This window comes from Vulpes lagopus, chromosome 7, assembly GCF_018345385.1.
Source record: "Vulpes lagopus strain Blue_001 chromosome 7, ASM1834538v1, whole genome shotgun sequence".
NCBI classification, from domain to species: domain Eukaryota; kingdom Metazoa; phylum Chordata; class Mammalia; order Carnivora; family Canidae; genus Vulpes; species Vulpes lagopus.
This window is the reverse complement of record NC_054830.1, coordinates 87439748-87464016: the sequence shown is the minus strand read 5'-3', so window position 1 is coordinate 87464016 and position 24269 is coordinate 87439748. Positions and strand designations below refer to the sequence as shown.

At 39.5% G+C, this 24269-nt stretch overlaps 1 protein-coding gene across 2 annotated transcripts in view; it reads left to right on the top strand.

The window, feature by feature from the left end:
* Nucleotides 1-228: 228 nt before the first annotated feature.
* The window catches only part of TEK (TEK receptor tyrosine kinase), a 106111-nt gene continuing 82070 nt past the window's right edge, over nucleotides 229-24269 (top strand). For both annotated transcript variants that reach the window (XM_041761572.1, XM_041761571.1), the window contains exon 1: nucleotides 229-762. In XM_041761572.1, the coding sequence (XP_041617506.1) occupies nucleotides 711-762 (52 nt within the window). In that variant the 5' untranslated portion in view covers nucleotides 229-710. The remainder of the gene's footprint in view (nucleotides 763-24269) is intronic.

The window sequence follows — 24269 nt, the reverse complement described above, 5'->3', positions numbered from 1 at the left end:
CTCTGGTCCATGGCTGCATTGTACATTGACCTCACCGGTAATTACCCAAATTAATTGCCTTTGGGTTGTGTTCTCTCATCATGGAAACCTTCCTTTCCCAATTTAAACCATGTGGGTTAAAATGAGAAAACAAACACAAAACTCCTCCTCACACCCGAAAGCCCCTCTGTCAGGGATTCCAGGTGGACAGGGTGGTAGGAGAGCTGTTGGAGGCGGAGAAGGGCCGGTCATCACCACATACCATCCATAGGTGGAGGGCTGTTATTCTGTTTCCCGCCTATGAGAGGATACCCCTATTGTTCCTGAAAACACCGACCAGGACCCAGACTCCCAACAAAAAATTCCTCTATCCCTACAACAGCATCAAAAGCAGCAGCAGAAGCAACAGCAATAGAGAAGTGTTTTGATGAATTGCAAGATGGATAGGGCTTGCAGTGCCCCCAGCCCTGCTGATACCAAATGCCTTTAAGATACAGCCTTTCCCATCCTAATCTACAAAGGAAACAGGAAAAAGGAACTTAAAACTCCCTGTGCTCAGACAGAAATGAGACTGTTACAGCCCGCTTCTGTGCTGTTCCTTCTTGCCTCTGACTTGTAAACAAGACCTAGTAGAACATACGAATGGAAAGTCACAAACCTCTGTGTGTTTGAAAGGATCCTTGGGACCTCATGCACATCTGTGGAAACTGGATGGAGAGATTTGGGGAAGCATGGACTCTTTAGCCGGCTTAGTTCTCTATGGAGTCAGCCTGCTCCTTTCTGGTAAGGTTTGGCTTTTTTTTTTTTTAATTTAGTGTTTGTTTTTTTTTTTTTAAACAGTGATTCTGGGCTTTCTCATCATTTGTTAGTGCTGATTAACAAGGGGCATCTGTTTCTCTAGGACTTTCCATTTAATATATATGAGGATTAAAATGCAATGTCTTTGTGGCATTGAACTGATTTTCTAGAGTTTCACTTCTGCATAATTGCCACCTATGTTGCCACAGACTCTATGAAAAATGATCAGGTCATTTTATTTGTAGAAGATTCACTAACTATGATACATTATTTTACTGTTCCTCATTTGGGATTGTTTCCTTATTTAAAAAAATAAGAAACCCAGTTTTATCTGCTTCAAAAAAATCTTCCATAATTTTTTAAAATGAAATCAATGCAGAGAATTATGGGGACCCACTTACGGTAATGTGCAGGTTGTCATTTTTAAATGAAAACAAAAATGCCTTCTATAAGGATTTCATATCCATATCCTATTTTAATCAAAGCAGTCAAATGCTAGGCATTTTTTTTTCTTTTTCTTAGAGCTGGAGTCAGGGCTATATAATTTTTGTTTCATTTTAAAAAGTATTTGGCATGTAGTAATTTATAAAGTCTTTATTGACCCAATGGGATGAAAGTTGGGGCAATTACCCAGATCCCTGGGCACAGGAGAGTATCAAAACCTATTCCAGAGTTAAGAAATGGTGGGCTTGGATGTTTTTAGATCTGGTGTGTCTGCTGCTCAGATTCTCCAGATTAGTGGCATGCCTCTTATGTTCACTCACCCTGTGGGACACTGGCTGAGAATGGTATCAAAATCTGAAGTGTAAATTACAACTATAATCGCCATCAGTCTCTTCCTGTTAGTTTGAAAACATTCTATTTATTGTAACAAAAATAGAATTGATACTGGAAATGAAGTTGAGAAAATGTACTGAATTTAATGCTGCAAACTATATTATATTATTAGAAATTGATCCAAACATACATAAGTATATGTTACGTTTTCATACTTTTCTGTTTAAAATGCTATATTAAATCTTTAAAAAAATTAATCCAAGATAAGAGAATTGCATGTAATGTGTTCGTAACTTTTCAGTTTGCTTTCAACACTTGATTATATTGAAGATTTAATAATATTTTTAAGACTAAGAATGTGTAACATAAATTGCTGAGATGATTTCAGTATTTTGTACAAATTATTTATATTAACATAGAAATGATGATTTCTCCAATAATATGCACCTTTAAAACAAATAATTATCATGATTCTATTTTTATTTTGCTTTCATTTCTGTGTGACATATTTATCAGTAACATGAAATCTTCTGCACCAGGGATTATAATAATGCAAAGTGTAGGGGTTTATAGTTGCTCTGAGATACCTTCTAAATTAAATCACCTGTGTGTGCACACGTGCAAACATACACACCAATTTTATTTCACTTTTTTCCCTCAAAGTGATTGTGTCATAGCAATTTGCAGTATAGTCTCAGACGTAAAATCAGACCAAAAAAAATTATATGGCTGAAATAGTTGCTCTGTGTTTAGATTTTAGTTCCTTGGAAAAATAACCCTGACTTTAACAGGGAAAGACCCAAGGAAAGGGATTTCATGCTCCTACCAAAAAGGGAAGGGTGACACTACCAAGGTTGGCTTCTGGGGTGGGTCTGTTGTATTGGAATCCTAACTTACCTTCCCAGTACAATGCTCCATAGACATGAATACACAAGGCTTGGTCATTCCAACAAGATCCAGCATGATCATGTCTACAAGCACAGGAGTCCATTCTTTACACAAAACTCCATTGATAGGGATCCCTGGGTGGCGCAGCGGTTTGGCGCCTGCCTTTGGCTCAGGGCGCGATCCTGGAGACCCGGGATCGAATCCCACATCAGGCTCCCGGTGCATGGAGCCTGCTTCTCCCTCCGCCTGTGTCTCTGCCTCTCTCTCTCTCTCTCTCTCTCTCTCTCTCTCTGTGACTATCATAAATAAATAAAAAAAAAAAAAAAAAAAAAAAACTCCATTGATAGACCACAGTAATGGAGCAAGGGAATTAGAGCTTATGGGTTTCTCTCTCTATTCCAAAGAAGGTGTTTTTTTTTTTTTTTTTAAGATTTTATTTATTTATTTTGTGAGAGATACAGAGAGAGGCAGAGGCATAGGCAGAGAGAGAAGCAGGCTCTCTGTGAGCAGCCTGATGTGGAACTCGATTTTAAGACCCTGGGATCATAACTTGAGCCAAAGGCAGATGCTTGACCACTGAGCCATCCAGGTGCCCCCAGTGGGTTGTTTCTGATTCCTTTTCCTCTGAACAAACAGGACTGAAAAATTGTCATATTTGTCTCAGTTAAGGGGGCTCTGGGTGGCAGATACTGACCCATGAGAGGGTTGGAAAAGGTATAAAATTTTCAGAAGACTTCTCCAAACTCACCTAGATTCTGGTACATTCCCCTCCCAAATAAGAATCATGGCCAACTTACAAACAAGTTCTAATGAACATACTAGCTTTTCCCTATTCTCTCATCCTTACCAAACCAGGTTGTTCTGTCTGAAGTTGTATATGGATCCTATATGATCAACATTGAGCCTATGGGAAGTCTCTAGTAGTGTGCCTTCATATCTCTTTCCTGTTTCATTTGACATTTTAAATAACACCCTGGGTTCAGAGATAGTGGATATCTTGTCTGGAATGATAGTGGAAATTCGGTTACAAGGTCACGGAAGTTGTCCCAGATGGAACCTTTTCATTAGGGCTGATCTTGGAAGGCTATATTGAGTCTGAGTAATCAAGGGTGGAGGGCTAGAAGCTGGAGCTAGAAACACACCTGGGAATTATTCTCACAGGGAGGCGTTTTGCTTTCTGCACAGATGCTCCCTCCTAAGCATTGTCTTTGTTGGAAATGTCAGCATTTCCCTTTCAGCTCTGTGCTGAGAGAGCTTCCTGCAAGAGTTCTAGTTATTCTAAGACATCCCTCCAGGAGGGAAGAGTGCTTTCAAGTCCATTTCAGAAGACTATGCTATGTCCTCTGGGGGTGGGCTCCAAATTTTTCTGACATTATTAATTTGTCTACTCCTAAAAAGATATGTGTGTGATTGTGTAACCTGCTTATTCCCTATAGATGGCTTATTAGTTAGAGCACAGAATCTGGATGCAAATGATTTCTTAGGGTGGATGAGTGGGCCAAACCCAAAAGATAGCATTTCAAAATAGATGAATGTCAAGTTAAAAGTTTGGTTTCAATAAATGTATGTATGTATGTTCAGTGTGAGAGAGATTTGGTTTGTTAAAAGTTCTAGTGAATAACATCTCTATTTTGGTGATGCATACAATTCATAGGTGCCAACATGTGCTCTGCTTACTAAAAACATAATATATAAGTTACAACCGTTCACTTTAGTAGAAATATAAGGTCCAAATTAGACATGGTAATCACTTTACTGCTCAGATAATATTTATTAAACACTGAAGACCTTGAGAAATTTGACAGCAAGTATAGTGGGTAGGCAGTAAGTTAAGTACTTTAGAAACCATGTCATACGGTACTGTTTAGCCAAGAGAAAAGAGATGAAAAAGCAGTGGTTTAAGGGTTTCCATATAGAAGACACCATAGATTGGCATTGTATCTTGCCAGATCTACGATACAGGGATGAAGGGAGTTTGGCTGTATCGATGGAAACCTTCAAAAATTGGATCACTATCCCCATGAGGAGAGAGTTCCCACACTGGAGAGGCATAGATTGGGTGATCATCTATCAGAATCATCTATAGAATGTGGAGTGTGATGGTTACTCTACTTCCTTTTCACATCACTTTCATTTTACTGTTTGTGGCTCCTCACTGATCACTTAGGTGGAGAAGAGTTCAGACATGCCACCAACATCTTTGTGCAATGAAACCAAATTGGGTGTGTCTCCTGAATTTTAACTCAATTAACATGCCTTATGAGAAAAAAGCATATGTGCATATGTGCTACGACAAATCTTCTGAAACTACTGCTTTAAGGGACTGAGGTGGAGCCAATTAAGAATGCAGGAGAAAGTGTTAACTATGTGGATTGTGAAGTCACAGACCTGGGGTTAAGCTCAACTTGGATGACTATGGTAAAGTTATTTGATTTCTCGAAGCCACTGTTTTCTCTTCTTTTATGGATGAAAGGACCTATTTCCCAGAGTCATTATGAGCATCAGGATGATGATGCAAGTAGAGAGCTTAGGCAGTAAGAACTTCCTTAATAAATGAAGCTAGTGTACTAAAAAGAAGTGTTTCTATAAGGGCCTCTGTGCTAGTTTAAGACTAGTCTAATATTTTCCAGCATGTAAGGGAATCACTTTCTGTTAATAGAAGCATAGAAGACCTCAACATAATCCAGCTCCACAAATTTTATGTTTGTCTCTCTCCACATGGACATCCAGTGCTTCTCATCTCCCCATTTATCCTTGCTCTAGGCTGTTTGCATTTAGTCAGGCCTATCTTTATAATCTATGCACTCCTTCCTCTTGGCTCTTATTCATGCTGTTCAATCCATCTGGAAATAACACTCTCTATGCCTGCTCTACAAACACAGTTCAACTCAACTTGCCTAGGCCAACTTTTCCTCATGATCTTCTTCCCCCAATCCTGAGTTCACTTACTATATAGGCTGTGTCTATGTGATTTGGGCACATAAATTAAGCTCCATTAGCCTTTAACATTTTTAACAGCAGATATTATTTCTTTTTATTCTTTATCGTGCATGCATTTAAAGTTCAATAATTTTTATTGGATAGGGTTTAATATGCCATAATAAGAAATTGTTGGTATGCCAGAGCAGACCCCCCAAAAAGAAGGAATGCTGTAGAAAGGGTTTTAGTCACATTGAAGTAATTAAAATAATAATGATAATAATAATATGACAATAATAATATAAATTGTAAGTGGTACTCAAATCTTAAAAGGTTGGCTTATATTAAATATATGATGTGAACAAGGTCAAAAGAAAATTCCTTTATTCCCTTAGGTATGAAACATAATAATACATTCATTAAAATGGGTCTAACCTGGCTTTTACCTAATATTAGACATTGTGCAGTTGTTGAATATCACCCAAAAGATATACAGACTTTTTATTAAATAGACATTTGAGTTATTGCCTGCCTTTTGTTTATTCATTTATTCATCCCTTTACTCAACTATCATTTCAGTCAATGAAGACATATTGAGGATTTACTTTGTGCCAAGTACTGTACTGGATACCAGGAATGCAAAAAGAATGAGTCATTTTCCCCCCCTTGCTAAATTCACATTTTAGTAGGAAAGAAGAGTATAGGCAGATGAATTATATTATGTTGTGATAAATGATACCATAGGGATACATACAAAATTTTCAAGAGCTACAAAAACTATTACTGGCTCCAATAATAAAAAATGAAACATTAAAATCTAAATTGTACATTAATGTCTAACTAAATGTCTAAAAACAGAATGTCAACTTTATTAATTACTCAATATAGTTTGTTTTAAAATATTACTGATTTAATTCAATCTGTAGGTTAGATTTTCTTCACTTTGCAAGAACTCCTAAATAGTTGTGGATATTGCCAATTATTGCCAATTGTAGTTATGAGTTCTCATAGCCAAATGATTTGAAAACTAAGAATATAAAAAGGAAAAGTGAAGAAAGCGCTTCTCATTAGAAGAAGCAGGCATGTGGAATAGCAGAACAAGTTCAAGGAAGTTGAGTAAGGCTAGAATGTAGGGTGGAAGTGGAGATTTAAGGTTGGGGTCAGAAAGAGAATGGCTTTATAGGTTATTTTAAGTAACTCATACCTCATTCTGTACATGTTGAAATTTAGTATGGTGTTTGTCCTATCATTGCTGATTTATATCTTGGAAAAATTGCTGTGATAGTAGTATGGAAGATGGGTTGACAGAGTATAGGCCTGTGCTAATAAAGTGTCTTTTCAGTACTCCAGGAAAGAAGTCCTGGATGGACATGGGGGTTGAGAGTGTTTAGGAGGTGAAACTGTAAGGGTTGGTGATTGGTTGCATATGGGAAGTTGAGGAAAGGGGGGAGAATAAGTATTGTTTCAAGGTTCTGGTTTCGGTAATGGTGGCACCATTCACTGTGCTGGGTAACATGGCAGGAGGAACTGGCTGGAGATGAGTTGAGATGGAGCAAGTCAGTATATTGTACATGTTGATTTTGAGCTTCCATGTAAAGGGAAATATTTAGCAAAATGGGTCTTAAGCTCAGATGAAGAAGTTTGGGCAAGAGCTTGAGACATAGTCAACCTTGGTTTAAGGGACATGAAGCCATGGTCATGGATGTATTTGAAAACTAAGTGAAGGGACAAAAAAGAGGAAGTAGACAAGGGTTCTATGAAGAAGCAGTCAGGGAGTCAGTAGGAGAAGTAAATCCAATCAGATTTTTTTTTTTCTGGAATTTTAGAGAATTGGTGTGGTGGTAACTAAGGAAGAAGAGAGTTTTAAGAAGAGGAGAATAAGATGAGGGCAGCAGAGTGACAGCCTCTGGGCTTTACATGGGGTGCCAGATTAGAGATGTGGTGTTTTACAGAAAACCAGCTGTACTCATAACATTATGGACCAGAACTGGAAGGGATGTCAGAGGATCAGTTGGCATCACTCCCAGCCTTCAGGAAAGGGAATGTCTAAAGTTGCCTCCCTTATTTCTGGAATTTTAAACTGATAACCCAATTCCCACCAGTCTGGCCAGACTATTCCTCAACTCACAGCACACGTGCAGCATGGTTTTCAGATTGAGCCGTGCCTGCTTTCCTCTGCCCTCCCCCCTCCCCACAATCCCCCACTACCTCCTCTGGTCCCTTCAAGAATTTGACTCTCCTCTCTGTGTTTCTTTTCCAAGCCTGCAGGGGCAGGTGTGGGGACCTGGGTCTGCCCGATGGACAAAGTCCTGACTCTTTTCAACACATCCGCGGATGAGAGGGAGGGCATTCCTTCTGTCCGGTGGTTCCCTGCCTAACCCAGAATGGATGTAACAAGAGAGCCTGTCAGCGAGCCTGTCCGGCAGCCAGATGACGGACATTGTGGGTGGTTGGTGTTAGCTTTCTGCTTGCCACAGCCCTTGCTCAGGGCTTGACCAGTGAGGTGTATGTGGTGGTCACACCCATCTCAGCAGATCTGTCAGCTTTCCCGCTTTTGTTAAAGGGTGATATCATGCTTCCTGGGGGGAGTACTGGAAGACAATGCTCAGCCACTTTTCTCCAGATACAATAGGCGGAGTCAGGAAGGCAGTATTGACATTGCTGGGGCTGGGGAGGCACTCACTGCTCTGCAGCCGTCAGATGGTGAACCAGCTTAACCTTGGCACACAGGGCCTGGGTTGTGCAAGGCGTCTGGCTGCAGAGCCAAAGGGGACTCCACCCTGGGGACAGGACTGCTTTAGACATCTGGGAATCTAGGATGGGCTTCAAATTCCAATCCCTCTGTCAAAAACAACCACAAAACAATAATAGTACCAGATAACAAAAATGACTACCATAGATTGAATGTCTATGTGTCAAGTATTTAATAGGATTTTTTTAAGTAACTCACAACAACCTTGCACAATAGATAGTATTTGTTTTTTTAAATAGAAGGTAAAACTTAGGCCCAAAAAGTGACTTGCCTGAGGTTAAAACTTAATAGATATACATTATTTCAGACAGCCTAGCATCCTTATTTTTCAAGAGCTGTCATTATTTCCTTCCATATGAGCCTGATGGGACTGACAGTCACTGATTGCAGAGTGTACCACAGAGTGACCACAGCAGTTGGTTCAGATGGAGGATGCATGACCCAACAGGGCCAGCTGTACTCCTCTGGGAATCTGTGAGCAAGATATTCTCTTTTTCCAGTAAAGACACTGTACACCCAGAGTTCTGGGTAGCTCTGGGTGTACAGCTACCAACTTTCCTATGCACTTGAAAGAAACTGGTCTTTGACAGGAGAGAATGAGTTCAGTAGCACAGAGAGAACAGAACCGTGACAGACACTCTTTGATTATTGGAGCATTGAGTTCAGTGGTTTTAGATCAGAGACCCACCCCTGTACCTTCCAATTACGGGAGCTAGTTATCTTCATTTGCTTCCACTATTTTGAATTGGTTTCTGTCTCTTGAAAGTGAACGGTCCTGAGTGACCCCACGATTTCAGTAGGACACAACAGAGATAAGAGTTAAACTGAGAGTGGCCTGAACCCAAATTCTGAGTTCTTTTAAAGCCTCCACTGTGCAGTCTTGTAACTAGTGTTTCATGGTCACTTCCGGCTGGCTTGTGGAAAATGAGGCTGATGACAGTACTTATTCATGTGGTTTTGGGAAAGATTTTAAAAGAAATATTGCTTAAAATACTTAGTACCATGTTGGTACATAATGTACACTCAAAAAAATCAGATGCTCTTAAATGTTTGCTTATAAACAAAGCTGGAGACTCTTTGATTGCTTTATGCCAATCTTTTCAAAGCACATCTCCAAGCATGAGGGCAGGCAACTCCTTTTCTACGTCTGATGGAGCTCCCTAGCCTTAGTACCCTACTTTTGGCCTTTTTCTCAGGGAAAGGAGAGAAAGCTTAGAGCTGTGGTTTCTTGGGTTTTTACTAAAAATCTGGAGTTGTCAGATAGGGGAATTCCCTCCAGTGGCTCTACCAGGTAGCAAAATGATGCTCCCTACTTTTTTCTTCCCAGCCCCTAATCCCTTCTTCTCTCTTTTCTTGACTGAACAGAGGCTCTAGGGTGATTTGTCATCTGTAGGTCCTCACCTCATTTATCCCAAACCTAATTCCTAGTTACTAACAATTTACGGTAGAATTGTCAGTTCCAAATAGAAGTTGCTTCATTTTTTTATTAAGCTCATTATTGGAATTTTGGACTGATTTAGGATAAGTGTATGTGTGGCACTAGCTCTTCTCCCATTTCACCACTATTTTCATTCCAATTACTCCTGTTCTTACTCTTAATTCCTCTTCATGTCTAGTACCTTCACATCTAGAAAGTACTTTCTAGTCTTCTTGGGTTGATTTAAACATCCACTTATTTTACTGCTCATTTCTCCCACTTCAGAACCAGAGAGCAGGGTGGTAGTAGTAGTCAGTTGTAATCATCACCTTTTCAGGAGCCAGTCTTTGTCTACCTCACCAGGCTCTGGTGATTTGCAGCCCATCATGCTATATTGGAGGTGTATTTCAGCTATACCAGGCTTTTTGTATTTTCTAAACATTCTTTCAAGCCTCTGTGCCTTCGTGTATGCTATTTCTTCTGCCCAGAATGCCCTCTTCACATTCCCTTCTTCATTTTACTTATTCATGCATCTTTACTTCCAGTGTCATGTCTTCAAAGAAGTCTTCCTTAATCTTCTTCCATGGGTTTGGGCCGTGCCTTTGCCCAAAACAAATGGCCTTTGCCCATTATAAATGTGGCTGGAGGCAAAGGCATATGTGTAGGTAGATTATTTGGGACGTGATCTCAGGGAGCAGGAGTGAGGGACTAGATATGTTATCAAGCTGGCCACTGCTATGGATGCCTGATACTACAGACATCTTGAGGAGCATTATGAAACGAGACTTAGAACTGTATACTTGCAAAGAAATAGGAGAAGGATTCATCCATTGTTATCCTCCCCCTTTGTGCAAGGTTATGTAGATATAAGAAGCTGGTGAGTTACTGCTGGTGTCCTGTGGTGTTGTGCCAGAGAAAGTCCCAGGAGAGGAAATGATATCTACTCACATGGGCTTTGGGTGAGCTACTTGGAGACTACACCTGCTAAAAGCTGGTGGAGGCCTTCTCAGAAGCGGCTGCTGCAGATGGAGCTGGAGCAAGAGCTGATGTGGAGAGGATTTGCATTGGCACCCAAGAGGTGTCACATGCAGGCACCCTTACACTTGCCTCTGTTGTCATACTTAGAACATTAAACTATAATTAACAGTTTACTTGTTGGTTTTTCCCACTAGGCTATGAGCTGTGTTGGGCATTTCAATATTCTCAGCACCAGACATGGCATACTGGCTGACAGAGAAATGCTTTAATAAATGGTTTTAGGGATCCCTGGGTGGCTCAGCGGTTTGGCGCCTGCCTTCGGCATCCGGGCATGATCCTGGGGTCCCGGGATTGAGTCCCACATTGGGCTCCCTGCATGGAGCCTGCTTCTCCCTCTGCCTGTGTCTCTTTCTGTGTCTCTCATGAATAAATAAATAAAATCTTTAAATAAATAAATAAATAAATGGTTTTGCATTGGATTAAATTTTCCAGCCTAGTGCTTCTCTAAGTGTGCTATATATGTTACTGCTGGCCTAAAAAATTATTTGATATGGTTCTTGGAAGAATATTTTAAATTATCTAATATTTTTATATGTAAATATAAATATATACGTGTATATATATCATGTGATTTCATGAATACTCTTCATTAATTTATGAGAGACAGAGAGAGAGAGAGAGACGCAGAGACACAGGCAGAGGGAGAAGCAGTCTCCATGCAGGGAGCCCGATGTGGGACTGATCCCGGGTCTCCAGGATCAGGCCCTGGGCTGAAGGTGGCGCTAAACTGCTGAGCCGCCTGGGCTGCCCTAATTTCATGAATATTATTAATACGAGGCTAAGAAAAAATGAGTTAAAGAGAATGGATAATAGAATAATTGTACAAGTAGCATGTAGATTCAGCAGGAATCATGACTGTGATACATAAATTAATGCAGTTTGGGAGACACTGCTCTAACTGAAAGAATGAGCTAATTCTTTTTAGAACTCTGTGTGTCCCAATAAAAAATAGAAAAGTAATTTGGCATGTAATTAATACTATCCTAGTGAGATGAACAAAGTCAAAGAGTCTATGGTGATCAACCTGTCTCAAATGACCATCTAGGACCCTAATCTTGCTTTTCCCAGTAAACCTGGAAAATAGACATTTGTTAATAAGTCATAGATACCTAGTGTACCCCGTGAACACACTGGGCAAAAAAGGCCCTCTATCCCTCAAAATAGGCCCAGCAGTCAGTCAACCAGTGGAGGAATGGGAAGGTCAGTTACATTCACTCATTCAAGCTAACTTTTTCTGAGCCTTTTCTATATCCCGGGAATCTGCTAAGCATTGCAGTTAGAAAGATAGGTAAGAGAAGCAAATGATCTCAAGTTGCTGGTGGTCTATTGGGTGAAAGGCTTTGCTTTATTGGAGGCAGATGTTGGGAGCATGGAAAATGGAGTAATCCAGGAGGACAGGGGTCTCATCAAGAGGGTGATGTTTGAGGAAGATGAATAGGATTATGCTTTGTGGAAACATGGGAGTGAGTATTCTAGGCAGAGAAAAAAGCATGAAAATGGGGAACCAAAAGTTTAAGAAACATTGGTATGCTGGTTCTACTTAGCTATACTCCAGGGCACACTACACAGGAGGGTATACAGCTGGGGGAGATGAGTTGGGAAGAAGGTAATTTGGTTTGAAATGGGCTAGGTGGGCAAGGACAGTGCAGAGACCTTTCCAGGAATCATTAGGATGTAGAGTGAAGCTGTGTGAGGGAATGAGATTGCTCAAGAGGAAGACAGCAGACTGGGTCTGGGAACACCTATATGAAGAGGGGAAGCGGGTAGAAGAGGAAACTGAAGGCATTCAATGAGAGAAGTCAAAGGAGGAGCAGCGTAAGGAGAGGAACTAGAGAATTTGCCAATTACGTGCTGTCTATTGTAGAGCATTCTTAGTGGATGGGCCAGGCCGGGGTAGAGGAGTAAGTGGGAGATAGGGAAATAGAGTAGGTAATGATAAATTCCTTTCTGAGAAATGTCCCTTATCTGGGCAGGTTCCTGTTATCATGTACTTTTCTATAAGCTTTTTTTTCACGAGATTTTTTAAAAGATTTTATTTATTTATTCATGAGAGAAACAGAGAGAGACAGAGAGAGAGAGAGAGAGAGGCAGAGACAGAAACAGGCTCCATGCAGGAAGCCCGATGTGGGACTCGATCCCAAGTCTCCAGGATCAGGCAGGAAGCCCGATGTGGGACTCGATCCCAAGTCTCCAGGATCAGGCTCTGGGCTGAAGACAGCACTAAACCACGGAGCCACCCGGGCTGCCCTCTATAAGCTTTTCTGAGTGATCTGGTAGGAGAAGGTATGAGGTCCTCTCTGCCAACACTGGCTCGCGGTGCTAGGAGGCTACACAGAGGTTTGGAGATAGTAGGGACAGAACTCTTCCATCACAGACTCTCTCTTGGCCCTGAATGTGGTCCCAAATTACCTGAATGAGAGAATTATTTTAGTTTCACAAACACAGTAATCGAGGTAGAAGGCTTCATGGAAGGACCACACACTAATGGTTACACAGAGCAACAGAGTATTAGAACTTTCCAAGACTTAGAAGATTATCTAGTCCAATGTTTCCAGGAGAATCCTAGAATCCTTTATTTTTATTCTTTAAATATCCTATGGAGCTAATATCTGGTACCTTAAGAAATACTAATTTGATTCAACTTTCTCATTTTACAGATGCCAACACTGAGGCTCAGCACTTTGTTCAAACTCCCTCAGCTCATTAGAGGCTAGATTTCTTCACTTTAACAGACAATATGGAAGGCAAGAGAAATTAGAGCTTAATGCATCTACTGTATGGTCAAACTACCTATGCAGCATAAGTTAGAGCCCCCAAATCATCCACTTATAAACTCCCTTCTTTCTCTTGTAAGTGCTTAATGGACACATCTGTAAGGCCCTGGCAGTGTTGGTTTGCTTTGTGCTGCCTAGCCCTCCCACCCCCCTTCCTCTTGTGGATCTCACACCCAGACTCAGCTGTGCTTTTCACACAAATCATCTGCCAAGAGGGGTGGAAATAGAGCCAGAAACACATAACAGCTGCATAAGCTCAGCCACATCTAGAGGCTTGCAGTAATCTCCAGCAGGCCTGGCCCACTGGGTGACTCTAGAGTACATAAGCCATCAGTGAAGCATGATTCCAACATGAGTAATACATGCATTCTGTCAGCTGCTTCTGGAATCAAACAAAAAACAGTGTTGTTGCCAGCCAGAGAGAGAAAAAAAAAATCACCATTAATTGCATCACTGTCTTCCCATTAAGGCTGGGGAGAGCTGTGACTCAGGCTAACTTCTGTTAGAGAAGTTTTCATTTTCTGACGGAGCTCATGGCTTATTACCCCTGCCAAGCCCACATTTTCACCTTACCCAGGTGGTTATGAGCACAGACTCTGGGGGCAGATAGGTCTGGGCTGGAGCCCCATTCAGTGTGACCTTGACAAGTCATTTTACCTTCCTGTAAAATGGGGATCATGTTACCCATGCTAAAGAGTGGAGAGGATTATGTGGTATAAGTGGATCAAATGCTTAGAAAGTGCAGTTTCATTTAAAAAGCTCAATACATATTAGCTATTATTATTATTTCTTACATTTCCCTATGTTCCTAACAGCGCCCTGTTGCTAAGAACCTGTATAAAATGTTATTCTATTCCATTCATCCCATCCCACCCAACATCTCATTCCTTCCCAGCCTATTCTGTTCTATGAGTATTTCTTGAGCTCCTTCTCTGTGCCCCACCCTGGGTCAGCAGATATAAAGATGAATAAAATAAAGTCCCTGCTGCTAAGAACCTACCAGTATGGAGTGACTTGCAGATGGATATAGAGTAGATTCTCATTATTCATAATAGTTATGTTCTTTAAGCCATGAACACAGGGTTAGATTTAGGCAAGTCACCCCATTTTTGTCAAAATTGATACATACCTAGTTTTGTGTTTGTGTGTGTGTTTTTAAAGATTTTATTTATTTACTTGTGAGACACACACACACACAGGGAAGCAGAGACACAGGCAGAGGGAGAAGCAGGCTCCCTACAGGGAACCTGATGAGAGACTTGATTCTGGAATCCCAGGATCACATCCTGAACCAAAGGCAGATGCTCAACCACTGAGCCACCCAGGTGTCCCTAGTTTTGAGTGTAAGTGGGTTTTTTTTTTAAGATTTTATTTATTCATGAGAGACTCAGAGAGAGAGGCAGAGACATAGGCAGAGGGAGAAGCAGGCTCCCTACAGGGAGACCAATGTGGGACTCGATCCCGGCACTCCAGAATCACGCCCTGAGCCAAAGGCAGACGCTCAACTGCTGAGCCACCCAGGTATCCCAGTTTTGTGTTTTTATTTAAAGGCAAATCATTTAGTGCATCTGGCTGATTAATTAGCATGGAACTCATGGTCAACAGCACTAACTGCTGCCTGAATAGAACTTCTCTAACACACGGATTTTCTCCTGAGGTACATCACAGCTTTTTCATGCTTAGGAATGCTAGACAGCACTTTGACACTATACTTAGGGGCCATTTTATTTTATTTTTTTTATCTTTTGGATTTGTCTTAAAAATTTTGGAGGGGGTTGTAGTTGACCCACAATGTTAAATTAGTTACAGGCGTCCAGCATAGTGGTGTGACATATTATGCTATGCTCATCACAAGTGTAGCTACCATCTGTCCTGTTACATCACTATTCTAGTATCATTGACTGTATTATGGTATGCCTTTTTTGTTTGTTTGTTTGGGGGCCACTTTAAGTGGTTAAATTGACAATTAAAAACAAAAAAAATGTTTTAAAAAAACCCACTAAATATCCTGTGAGAAGGACATTGGTTTACAGTTGGCAACATGTGCATCTGAGTACTCATCGTTTTCCTGCTCTGCCATGTGTTCTAGTGACTGGGAAGCCACTACAAATGTTGATTTTGAGGTTATAAATATATCGTAGGCAAATTCACACATATGGAATCAATAAATAATGAGGCTAGACTGTTGATACAACTGACTAAACTCAGGTGGTTATAAAGTTTCCATAGATACAGAGGGCAAGCACAGGAGGGAGAGAAACAGGTTCATTCTGGGACATTCAGCTCCACTGATGGAAATGAGGCTTTCAGAAAGGCATTTCTGACAGAGGAGATAGCAGACATGGAAGCATGGAGGGACGACAGCATGGCTGCCGGGTTGGGGCTCAGGAGTGGAGGGCTTTCTGCCTCCAGCACTGTACCGTGCAGTCTCACTTGACTGAATGCCCTTAGGCTGGTTTCTTCTCACCTATGTTAATTTAGAAGCAAGACCCAGCACTCTGAGACGCTAAATATGTGAAAGGATCTAACTCCATAGTGTGTGAGTGATAGACTTTAGTGAGTTGAAGGGAAAGATCCTTTGTATTGTACAGTGTGCAAGATGCATTAAGTTCACAAGTAGACATCTATTTGTCTGGTATTGTTCGTCTCTAGCTCCCATCCTCCTGGTGTCTCCTCCCTTCCTTCCGCCGCCTGTACTATTCCAGACCATTTCACTTTCACGTCCACTTGCACATACTATTCAGCAAACCAAAGGCCAGTTGGTTATCCAGCCCCCTCTCCTCTGGAATCTTAGCAGGAATCCTGTATTGTGACTCCAGCATGGCTTTGGAGAATTTTACTTTATACTTTATTCCCCACTTATCCAAATATTCACTCAGTAAAATGTCTTCTCCATATTTTGGCTTAAGCAATAAAGAAGTACAAGATCCCTGATGAGTTTACCACTCCCTATCACTGCCAGTTGTTCCTGACAGAGTATTTCTCATCTTGGACACATGACCCATGGTTTCTACAGTTTTTTCTTAAACTGTAAAGCCCAGGCCCTAGCCACACTAGACATTTAACGAATGAATAGATTCCCACTAATGATTTGAGAAAAGGAGACATTTTTGTAATGTCTTCCTCTATAAAACTGATAGGGAATTTTAATCACTGCCATTTTCTTACACATTTCACAGCAAGGTTTTACAATTCTCATCACATTAAGTTCTAAACATTTCTTCCTAATAATTCTCATCAAAATTTCTAATGATACTGTTTTTGAAACTTAAAATAGTTGTGATTTTTGTCTTGAAGAATAAGCAGAAGGAGTGGCTGAGAAAATTCTGGGGGAAAAAAAGTAATTCTTGAGGATAGCTCTATTAGATCCTAAGGCAAAGTATAATGCTATAATAACAGTGGGGTAAAGTATAAGAGTATGGAGACACAGATTAACAGACTAGAAAAGCCAGAACCAGACCCAAGGTTATATAAAATTCTATTATCTATCAAGAATACAAATCAGTAGGGAAAGGAATAACAGTTCTGAGAAAACTAGTTTTCTGTTTGGAAAAAATAACTGCTTAAAAAAAATCGTCTGTTACCACATACCAAAATAAATTCCACATGGATTAAAGAGTAAGTGTAAGAAATCAAGTCACCACAAGAAGATGGAACTGAATATTTACTGACCTTTCATATGGAGAAAGCCTTCCTAAGTTTAAAGGCAGTGGAAGAAACCATAAAAATGAAAATCAATACACTTAGCTACATAAATATTTAAACTGATCATTTAACAATAAGCAAAATTAAAAGGCAAAGAAAAAATGAGAAAAATGCTTGCAACAAATATGGCATATAAGAGGCTAAAGCATCTTCATAAAAGAACCTCATGGAAATTGATAGAAAAAATAAAAAGCATCAACAGAAAAAGAGGAACAAATAATTCACAGGGGAGGAAATAGAATTGGCTAATAGGCTTGTGAAAAAGTTCGCCCTCTAACGTCAAATCAAAATATGATACTATTTTTCTATCTGAGACTGGCAAAGATTAAAAACCAACTGAGGGAGTGCCTGGGTGGCTCAGTCAGTTAAGTGTCTGACTTTCACTTGCGTCATGATCTTGGAGTCCTGGGATCCAGTCCTGCATCAGGCTCTCTGCTCACAGGGAGCCTGCTTCTCCCTCTCTTCCTTACTTGTGCGCTCGCTCTCTCTCTCAAATAAGTAAATAAAATCTTAAAAACAAAAGAAACCATGTAAGAATAGAAGTGTTTTCATACACTGCAGCTCTTTTTTTTTTATTTTTAAATTTTTAAAAAGATTTTATTTATTAAAGAGAGACATAGAGAGGCAGAGACATAGGCAGAGGGAGAAGAAGGCTTCCCATGGGGTAGCCTGATGTGGGACTCATTCCTGGCACCCCTGGATCATGCCCTGAGCCAAACGCAGATGCTCAGCCACTGGCCCACCCAGGCATCCCACACTGTAGCTCCTTAGATAGAAATTTAACAATGTAAAGCAAATTGTTATAAGACTTAAAATGTTGTAAGATTATGTAAAGTTTCGGGATATGAAAGTGTTCTGTTTTACCCTAGGAAAAAACTATATGTGTTGATTTCTGTAGTTCTTCTTTGTATATACTCTGGGGAAAAAAATAAAGGATACACATCAAAATGTTAACAAGAATAAAAATGTTTCTTTGTAACCAGTTCTCACTGTATTTGGATAGGCTTGATCTGGTATTTAAAGAAAGATTTCATAACAATAATATATTTTAAAAAATAATTTACATTCTGACTCTTCTAAAAATAACATTACTTTTGTGCTTTTAGAGATATTCCATGGTGAACATTTTAATTCTTAAATTGTTACACCTAAAGGGTAAAAATAAATACAAAAGGACCCACATTTATCAGGACTGCTGTCTATTTTGCATTCATAAAGTGTTAATGACTGTCAAGATCCTACTTAATGCAGTGTGATTACAGAAAAAAAAAGAGATTCTCAGGGCAATCTCCTCCCTGGACGTTTTCATTGGGATATTCAGATGACCTGTTGAAATAAGACCAGGAGAGATAGTGAGAAATGCTTCTTTCACAGGATTCAGTTAATTTTTGATGTTTGGGAATAAAAGTACTATACAAATTGAAACTATGGATAGTTATTTCAAATTATAGCATTTGTATGCATTAGCTTCCTTAAAATTTATATTTTTATACAAAAATAATGTGATTATAAAAACGACAAAAATAATCATGTTCTGTTGAAAAATTTGGATATGCAGAAAAACATTTTAATATATAGATTATATACTCTTAATATGTACATATATTAAATACATTTTAATATATAAATAACATATACAGAGAGATCAAGAGCGAAAGAAAGATGAGGGACAGATTGAGAGGCAGACAGAGAAATACAGATTTGATTATTTAGTTTTAAACATCTGTTAATTATTGTCTTAAAGCATAAAACCAGTTTTGCAGGCTCCCTCTAATGATGGGAACTGAGAGCGGGGAAAAAAAGGAAGTCTCAACCACAGCATCATTGACTATAAACCAGAAGGGCCATGCAAAGTGAAGGCACAGAGCTAAGCCAGCTCTTCTGATGCTGCCATATTATAATCAAGTAAGCCCTGAAACAAATACTTTCCTCTTATCCATGGACCACCTCTCATTACTTAGACTTAAGCCTGAAGGATAAAGTGAGAATTCAGGGAAGTATGAGGGATGAAGGTAAATATCAGAAATGGAGTTGAAATGTTATGTACATGTCATTTGTTAATAAAGAAGAGGTATTGCTATTAATGAAGAAGAGAGTCCTGACATGCTTTAGGGTCATGAAAGAGTTGAGAATGTCCAAGAACACCTGGTGTCAAAAGTCATCTTTCAAAATTCTGTGTACTCCTGGCTCTGTGTCTTTTGTTCTCCATTTCACCATCTTCTTTGTAAGCCAGAGGAGCCACCGTCAGCTGAATTTGAGTAAGGTGATGATGGCAGCCCACCAGTGCCCTCTGCAATTTTGCACCGGGGCCTCCTTTGTTATTACAGTGTGGCCTTGTGATGAGGTCAAACCTGAAAGCCAGTGTCCTCAGCATATTGCTGCCTTTTAGTATTTGTATTCAAACTAATTACCAGACCATGTGTGATCTTCCTACAAATCTCCCATTAGACTGTAGGCCAGTGGCTCTCATACTTTCTTTATGGGGTTCTAGGGTTCCCAGGGGTGCCTCTGTGGCTGGCACAGCTAGCCAAGGTGAGCCAATGCCTGTTGGTCTCAGGCTCTATGCCCCTCCTTAACCAACTTCAATCAAGGTAACTATACTTTTATTTAGTTAATATTATCTTTTATATATTTCACTTGGTAAAAGGATGCCCTTAGTTAAACAAAAGTGCCTGGGGGAACTGCTGACATAAGTTATAAGATATGCTCTGGCAAAGAGCTGGGTTCGGTAGACATGTATCCCATATGAGGAATTATTGACTAAACCAATACTGGCTAGAAGTACAGTTTTTGAAACTGAAATATGAAAGCTGATCTGTTTCTTCCATTTACTATAAACTGGAAACCAGGTAATCATGCCTGTATGTAAAGGCTCATAAAGTGTTGATTGAAGGTTTGAGACACTCTTCTGGAATAAAGGGGATGTATTTTTAAGCCATGAACTTGATTACACTGATTTTTATCAATAGTATGGGAAAGCTTATTTGCAAAAAAGCAGAGTTTTGGGTGGATGAACTGTGACTGTGTTGATCTTAATATTTTATATACTTGAATTAGGAGTTAAAATCATCTTATTTACTCTGTGAGGTTTACTGTCAACACACCCGAAGTTGCATATGTCTTTGGGAAGACTATTGAATACATATGGGTAGGCATTGCCTCTTAAATTGACATTTGGGTGTTGATCCCTTTCACACATTAAAATTTTGAAATTAGCCACATAGACCTCAGCAATCAAGTTTTAATTTCAAGCACACACAATAAAACAAAAATGTTGCCTTCCTTTGAATACACTTTACATCATATAATCTAAGAACTAAAGTCAATTTTAATCTGTTTTTAACTCCGTTAGGAACCAAGTTTAAGAGTATCAAAAATTCTGTTTGTAACCTAAGGCTCTGGCTAATTAGTCATATTTTAAAATTCTGAGTCCAGGAATTTTGAACTTACATTCCTAGTGCAGATCGTAAGTCTTGTTTTCCAGGGATGACCTTAGACTGTAAATGTGTCATTCTTAGAGTCAGATTTTGTCATTAAACCACGGATTAAAACTTCATGGCCCCTACTAGAAGTTAAGTCCTTTGAATAACTAACAAATTAAGAGAATAGAGACTTGAGCACTCAGCCCAGAAAACCAGGACATAGAAGGAATGTAGTTATGAATTTTCAGAAGCAAATAAACTGAGGGAAGCTCATTTCTTGCCTCTGTTTGTGTTGCTTCTCTGGACTATTACTACATGGAAAAAAGAGACAAAAAGGGTGTGAAATAAGTTTTTAAAAGGATCCTTGTCCTAGTGCACCGTTACTGTGCTGGGAGGTATTTGATGGCTCACTCTCTGGACTGTGTTTTCTCTGGATGTAAGATAAAAATGCTACTACAGACTTTAGCTTTTCTCTGTGATGCCTGTTTTGCAGGGAATCCTGAGTCGTCGTCGTCGCTATCATCATCATCATTTATTGATTATTGCACTATTGTCGCACACTCATAACACATCATAGAATTTACAAAAATTGTTTCATTTGATGTAGATCTATACATTCATCCATCCTCAGCAAAATGCTAAGAAGTCAGTATCATCCCTTCCATTTTATAGATGACCAAGCTGAGGCACAGAAGGCTCAGTCATTTGTGGATGGTTCTGTGTTACATTAGTAATATGTGGCAGATCTGGGATTCAAACACAGGATGGCTTGATTCCAAAGTCTGTGACCACATGGCTCTGCTGCTCAGCAAGGCTTACCTTCCTGGCTTTTCGCTGTGATGCGATCTGTTTGGAGATAGGTATAGCCCTGTGCAGAGTACCTGGAGTCTGAAATAGAGTTTAGACACATTACCAGAGTGAGAAGCATGACTAAATCCAAGGCTTAGTATGCAGAGCACAAGCCTGCATTTGCTTTCCTTCCAATGAATTCATTTAAAAATGTTTATCTTTTTATTCTGTGTGTACAATACCACCATCCAGAGATAGCCACTGTTAACATTTTCCAGATAAGATTGAATTTGACGTCCCTCCCTGTGGAATTCACATGCCTCCTACCAGGCTTCCCCTGTGAATTCCCAGGGTGCTTACATTCTCATGGTTCCCTCCTACACTAAGTTTGGCTTCAGTTTTAGTTTAATTTATGCACCCCTCCCTTTCTGCCTCCTGCTGCTTCAGTCTCTGTTCAACTTGGTGTCAGGCTAGATGCAGCTCAGCCTTTTATCTCCATTAAAAATAAGAACAGCAACAATTTCTCAACACATAGACACACAGGTTCAGATAGACACAATCATAAATGAAGAGACAGATAATGCATCTGTGAGTATGAGGCTCTTGACTGATGAATTGAAACAGATGGGGTTTATACTGAGGCAATGCAAACATACCTGCTTCTTGAAGTCCTTCAGCTGCCCATCATACTGCTTGGACTTTCTCTTTTTTTTCTCCTCTTTCCTTTTGTGCCTCCCATTGGGATTGTCTTAAATTGGTGAATTAATGCAGGAAGAGTTATATTTCCACTTCAGAACACAGAACATTTCTCATGTCTTTGGAACTTTTTTATTAAAATTTCACAGATACTTTCATAAAGGTCCTACACATTTCATATTTGGCTATTTATACAACAGTGATATATTATACCATTCTTGCCTGCTGGGAATCCATAGTGGTATTTACAGAAAATGAATCCTTTAATAAAGTGCCAAAGTGATTTGCTAATATTTTATTTGGGATTTTTGCCTTTTCATAAGTGAGATAAGGAGTAGTTTTCATTTGTCAGCTATTTATTTGAGGTTAGATAACTGATTATACTACTTTAAAAGAATTGGTAGATTTCTATTTTAAAAAACATATTTTTGTATTACATAAACTTATCAGCAAAATTGATTGGCCCTGTGAATTTTTGATGAGCTAATTCAGATTTGTATTTTTTAATTTTAACTTTAGGAGTTTATATCCCCTTATAAAACCACTGAATATATATTTTTTCCAATTTTTTCATTGAGAATTATACATGGGATTTTCTTATGATTTAAAGTATCTCTTCACAAGCTATTTTACCTCTTGTTTTATTGTCAACTTTAGTTTCTAAGTAGATTTCAGAGACTTGCTTTTAACTAGATTCTAACCACACTAAAAACCAGCTCTTAGAATTCTTATTTTTCTATATTTTAAGTTTATTAATATCTGTATTTAGGCTTATTTTTTTACTTTCTCCCTACCTTTCTTATTTTTTTCAATTTTTATTTTATTTGTTTGTTTGTTTGTTTATTGAGGGTGAATACAAGTAGGGGGAGGGGTATAGATAGAGAGAGGATCTTAAGCAGGCACCACACTCAGCGTGGAGTCCACACGGGGCTGGATCTGATAACCCTGAGATCATGACCTGAGCCAAAATCAAGAGTTAGACACTCAACCGACTGAGCAACCCAGGAGCCCCTATCCCTGCCTTTCTTAAGTTTTATTTGTTCTTTTAGGAATGTTTCCTGAGTAGAGTTCTGAGTTTTTTTATGTTCATTAATAAGCAAAGTATTTAAACCTATCACTTGTCTCTGAAAGAGCAAGGAGTCCAATGTAGGACTTGATCCCAGGACCTGGGGACCATCATCTGAGCCAAAGGCAGATGCTTAATCTTTTTTTTTTTTTTTTTAAGATTTTTTTTTTAAGAATTTTTTTTTTTAATTTTTATTTATTTATGATAGTCACAGAGAGAGAGAGAGAGAGAGAGAGAGAGAGAGAGGCAGAGACACAAGCAGGCTCCATGCACCGGGAGCCTGATGTGGGACTCGATCCCGGGTCTCTAGGATCGCGCCCTGGGCCAAAGGCAGGCGCCAGCAGACGCTTAATCTACTGAATCACCCAGGTGCCCAGTGATGGTCTTTTCTGAGAAGTATTTAGAAGACTGCTTTATGCTTTTTAAGAGTTGGGCTGTCTTTTCTTGTTTACTGATACATTGTTAAACTATATTTATTGTGTTGTGTATAGGATCATTATCTTGTTTTTGGGGAATATTGCATCAGTAGTTTCTCTTTGTTAGACTTCATTAAGTTGAGCGTGTATGTGTGTGTGTGTGCGAGCGCGCGTGCAGCACAAGTTACGGCAGGATTGCTATTTCACTGTTTTGTACTGGTTCATCTGTACCAATTGTTAAAAGAGTGAAATAATTCTGTGCCATCTAGTAAATGCTTCTTGCTCTTCCTGATTGGCCCCTATCCTGCCACCTTGGCTGCCTAGGTCCCTATAGACTTCCCAACCATCCAGCAACTACAAAGCTAATAGCTGGACTGTCAGAGTCTTTGGGGACCTTTTCTGGCACTCAGATGAATGTGTATTTTAATTTGGTTGGCCCAGGTGTTAAATAATTTGAACATTACCTCTAAGCTAAAACCAAATTTAAATTACAGAAATCCAACTATATACGTTTGGTCTAAGCAATATACAAATATAAAACAGTGCAGGCAATTTAACTTGCCCTTTGCTTCCCCCGAGCTTGGTCTTTGTTTGACTGCTTCCCATGCTCTGATTGTGACCACTGTATGTGGGCATACATATTTTTTGTGCCACCTGGTTCCTGAATACTTGCCAGCCCCTTTTATGAGGTTCTTACCTAGAGCAGCAGTGATCTGTTCCAGTGCTGAAAGAAAACCTACATGTTACATTTGTGGATTAATGATGTATTTCTACATTACCTTTTATGGAGGAGTTAAAGATTGTCAAGAGAAATTTTGTCTATATACAATTTT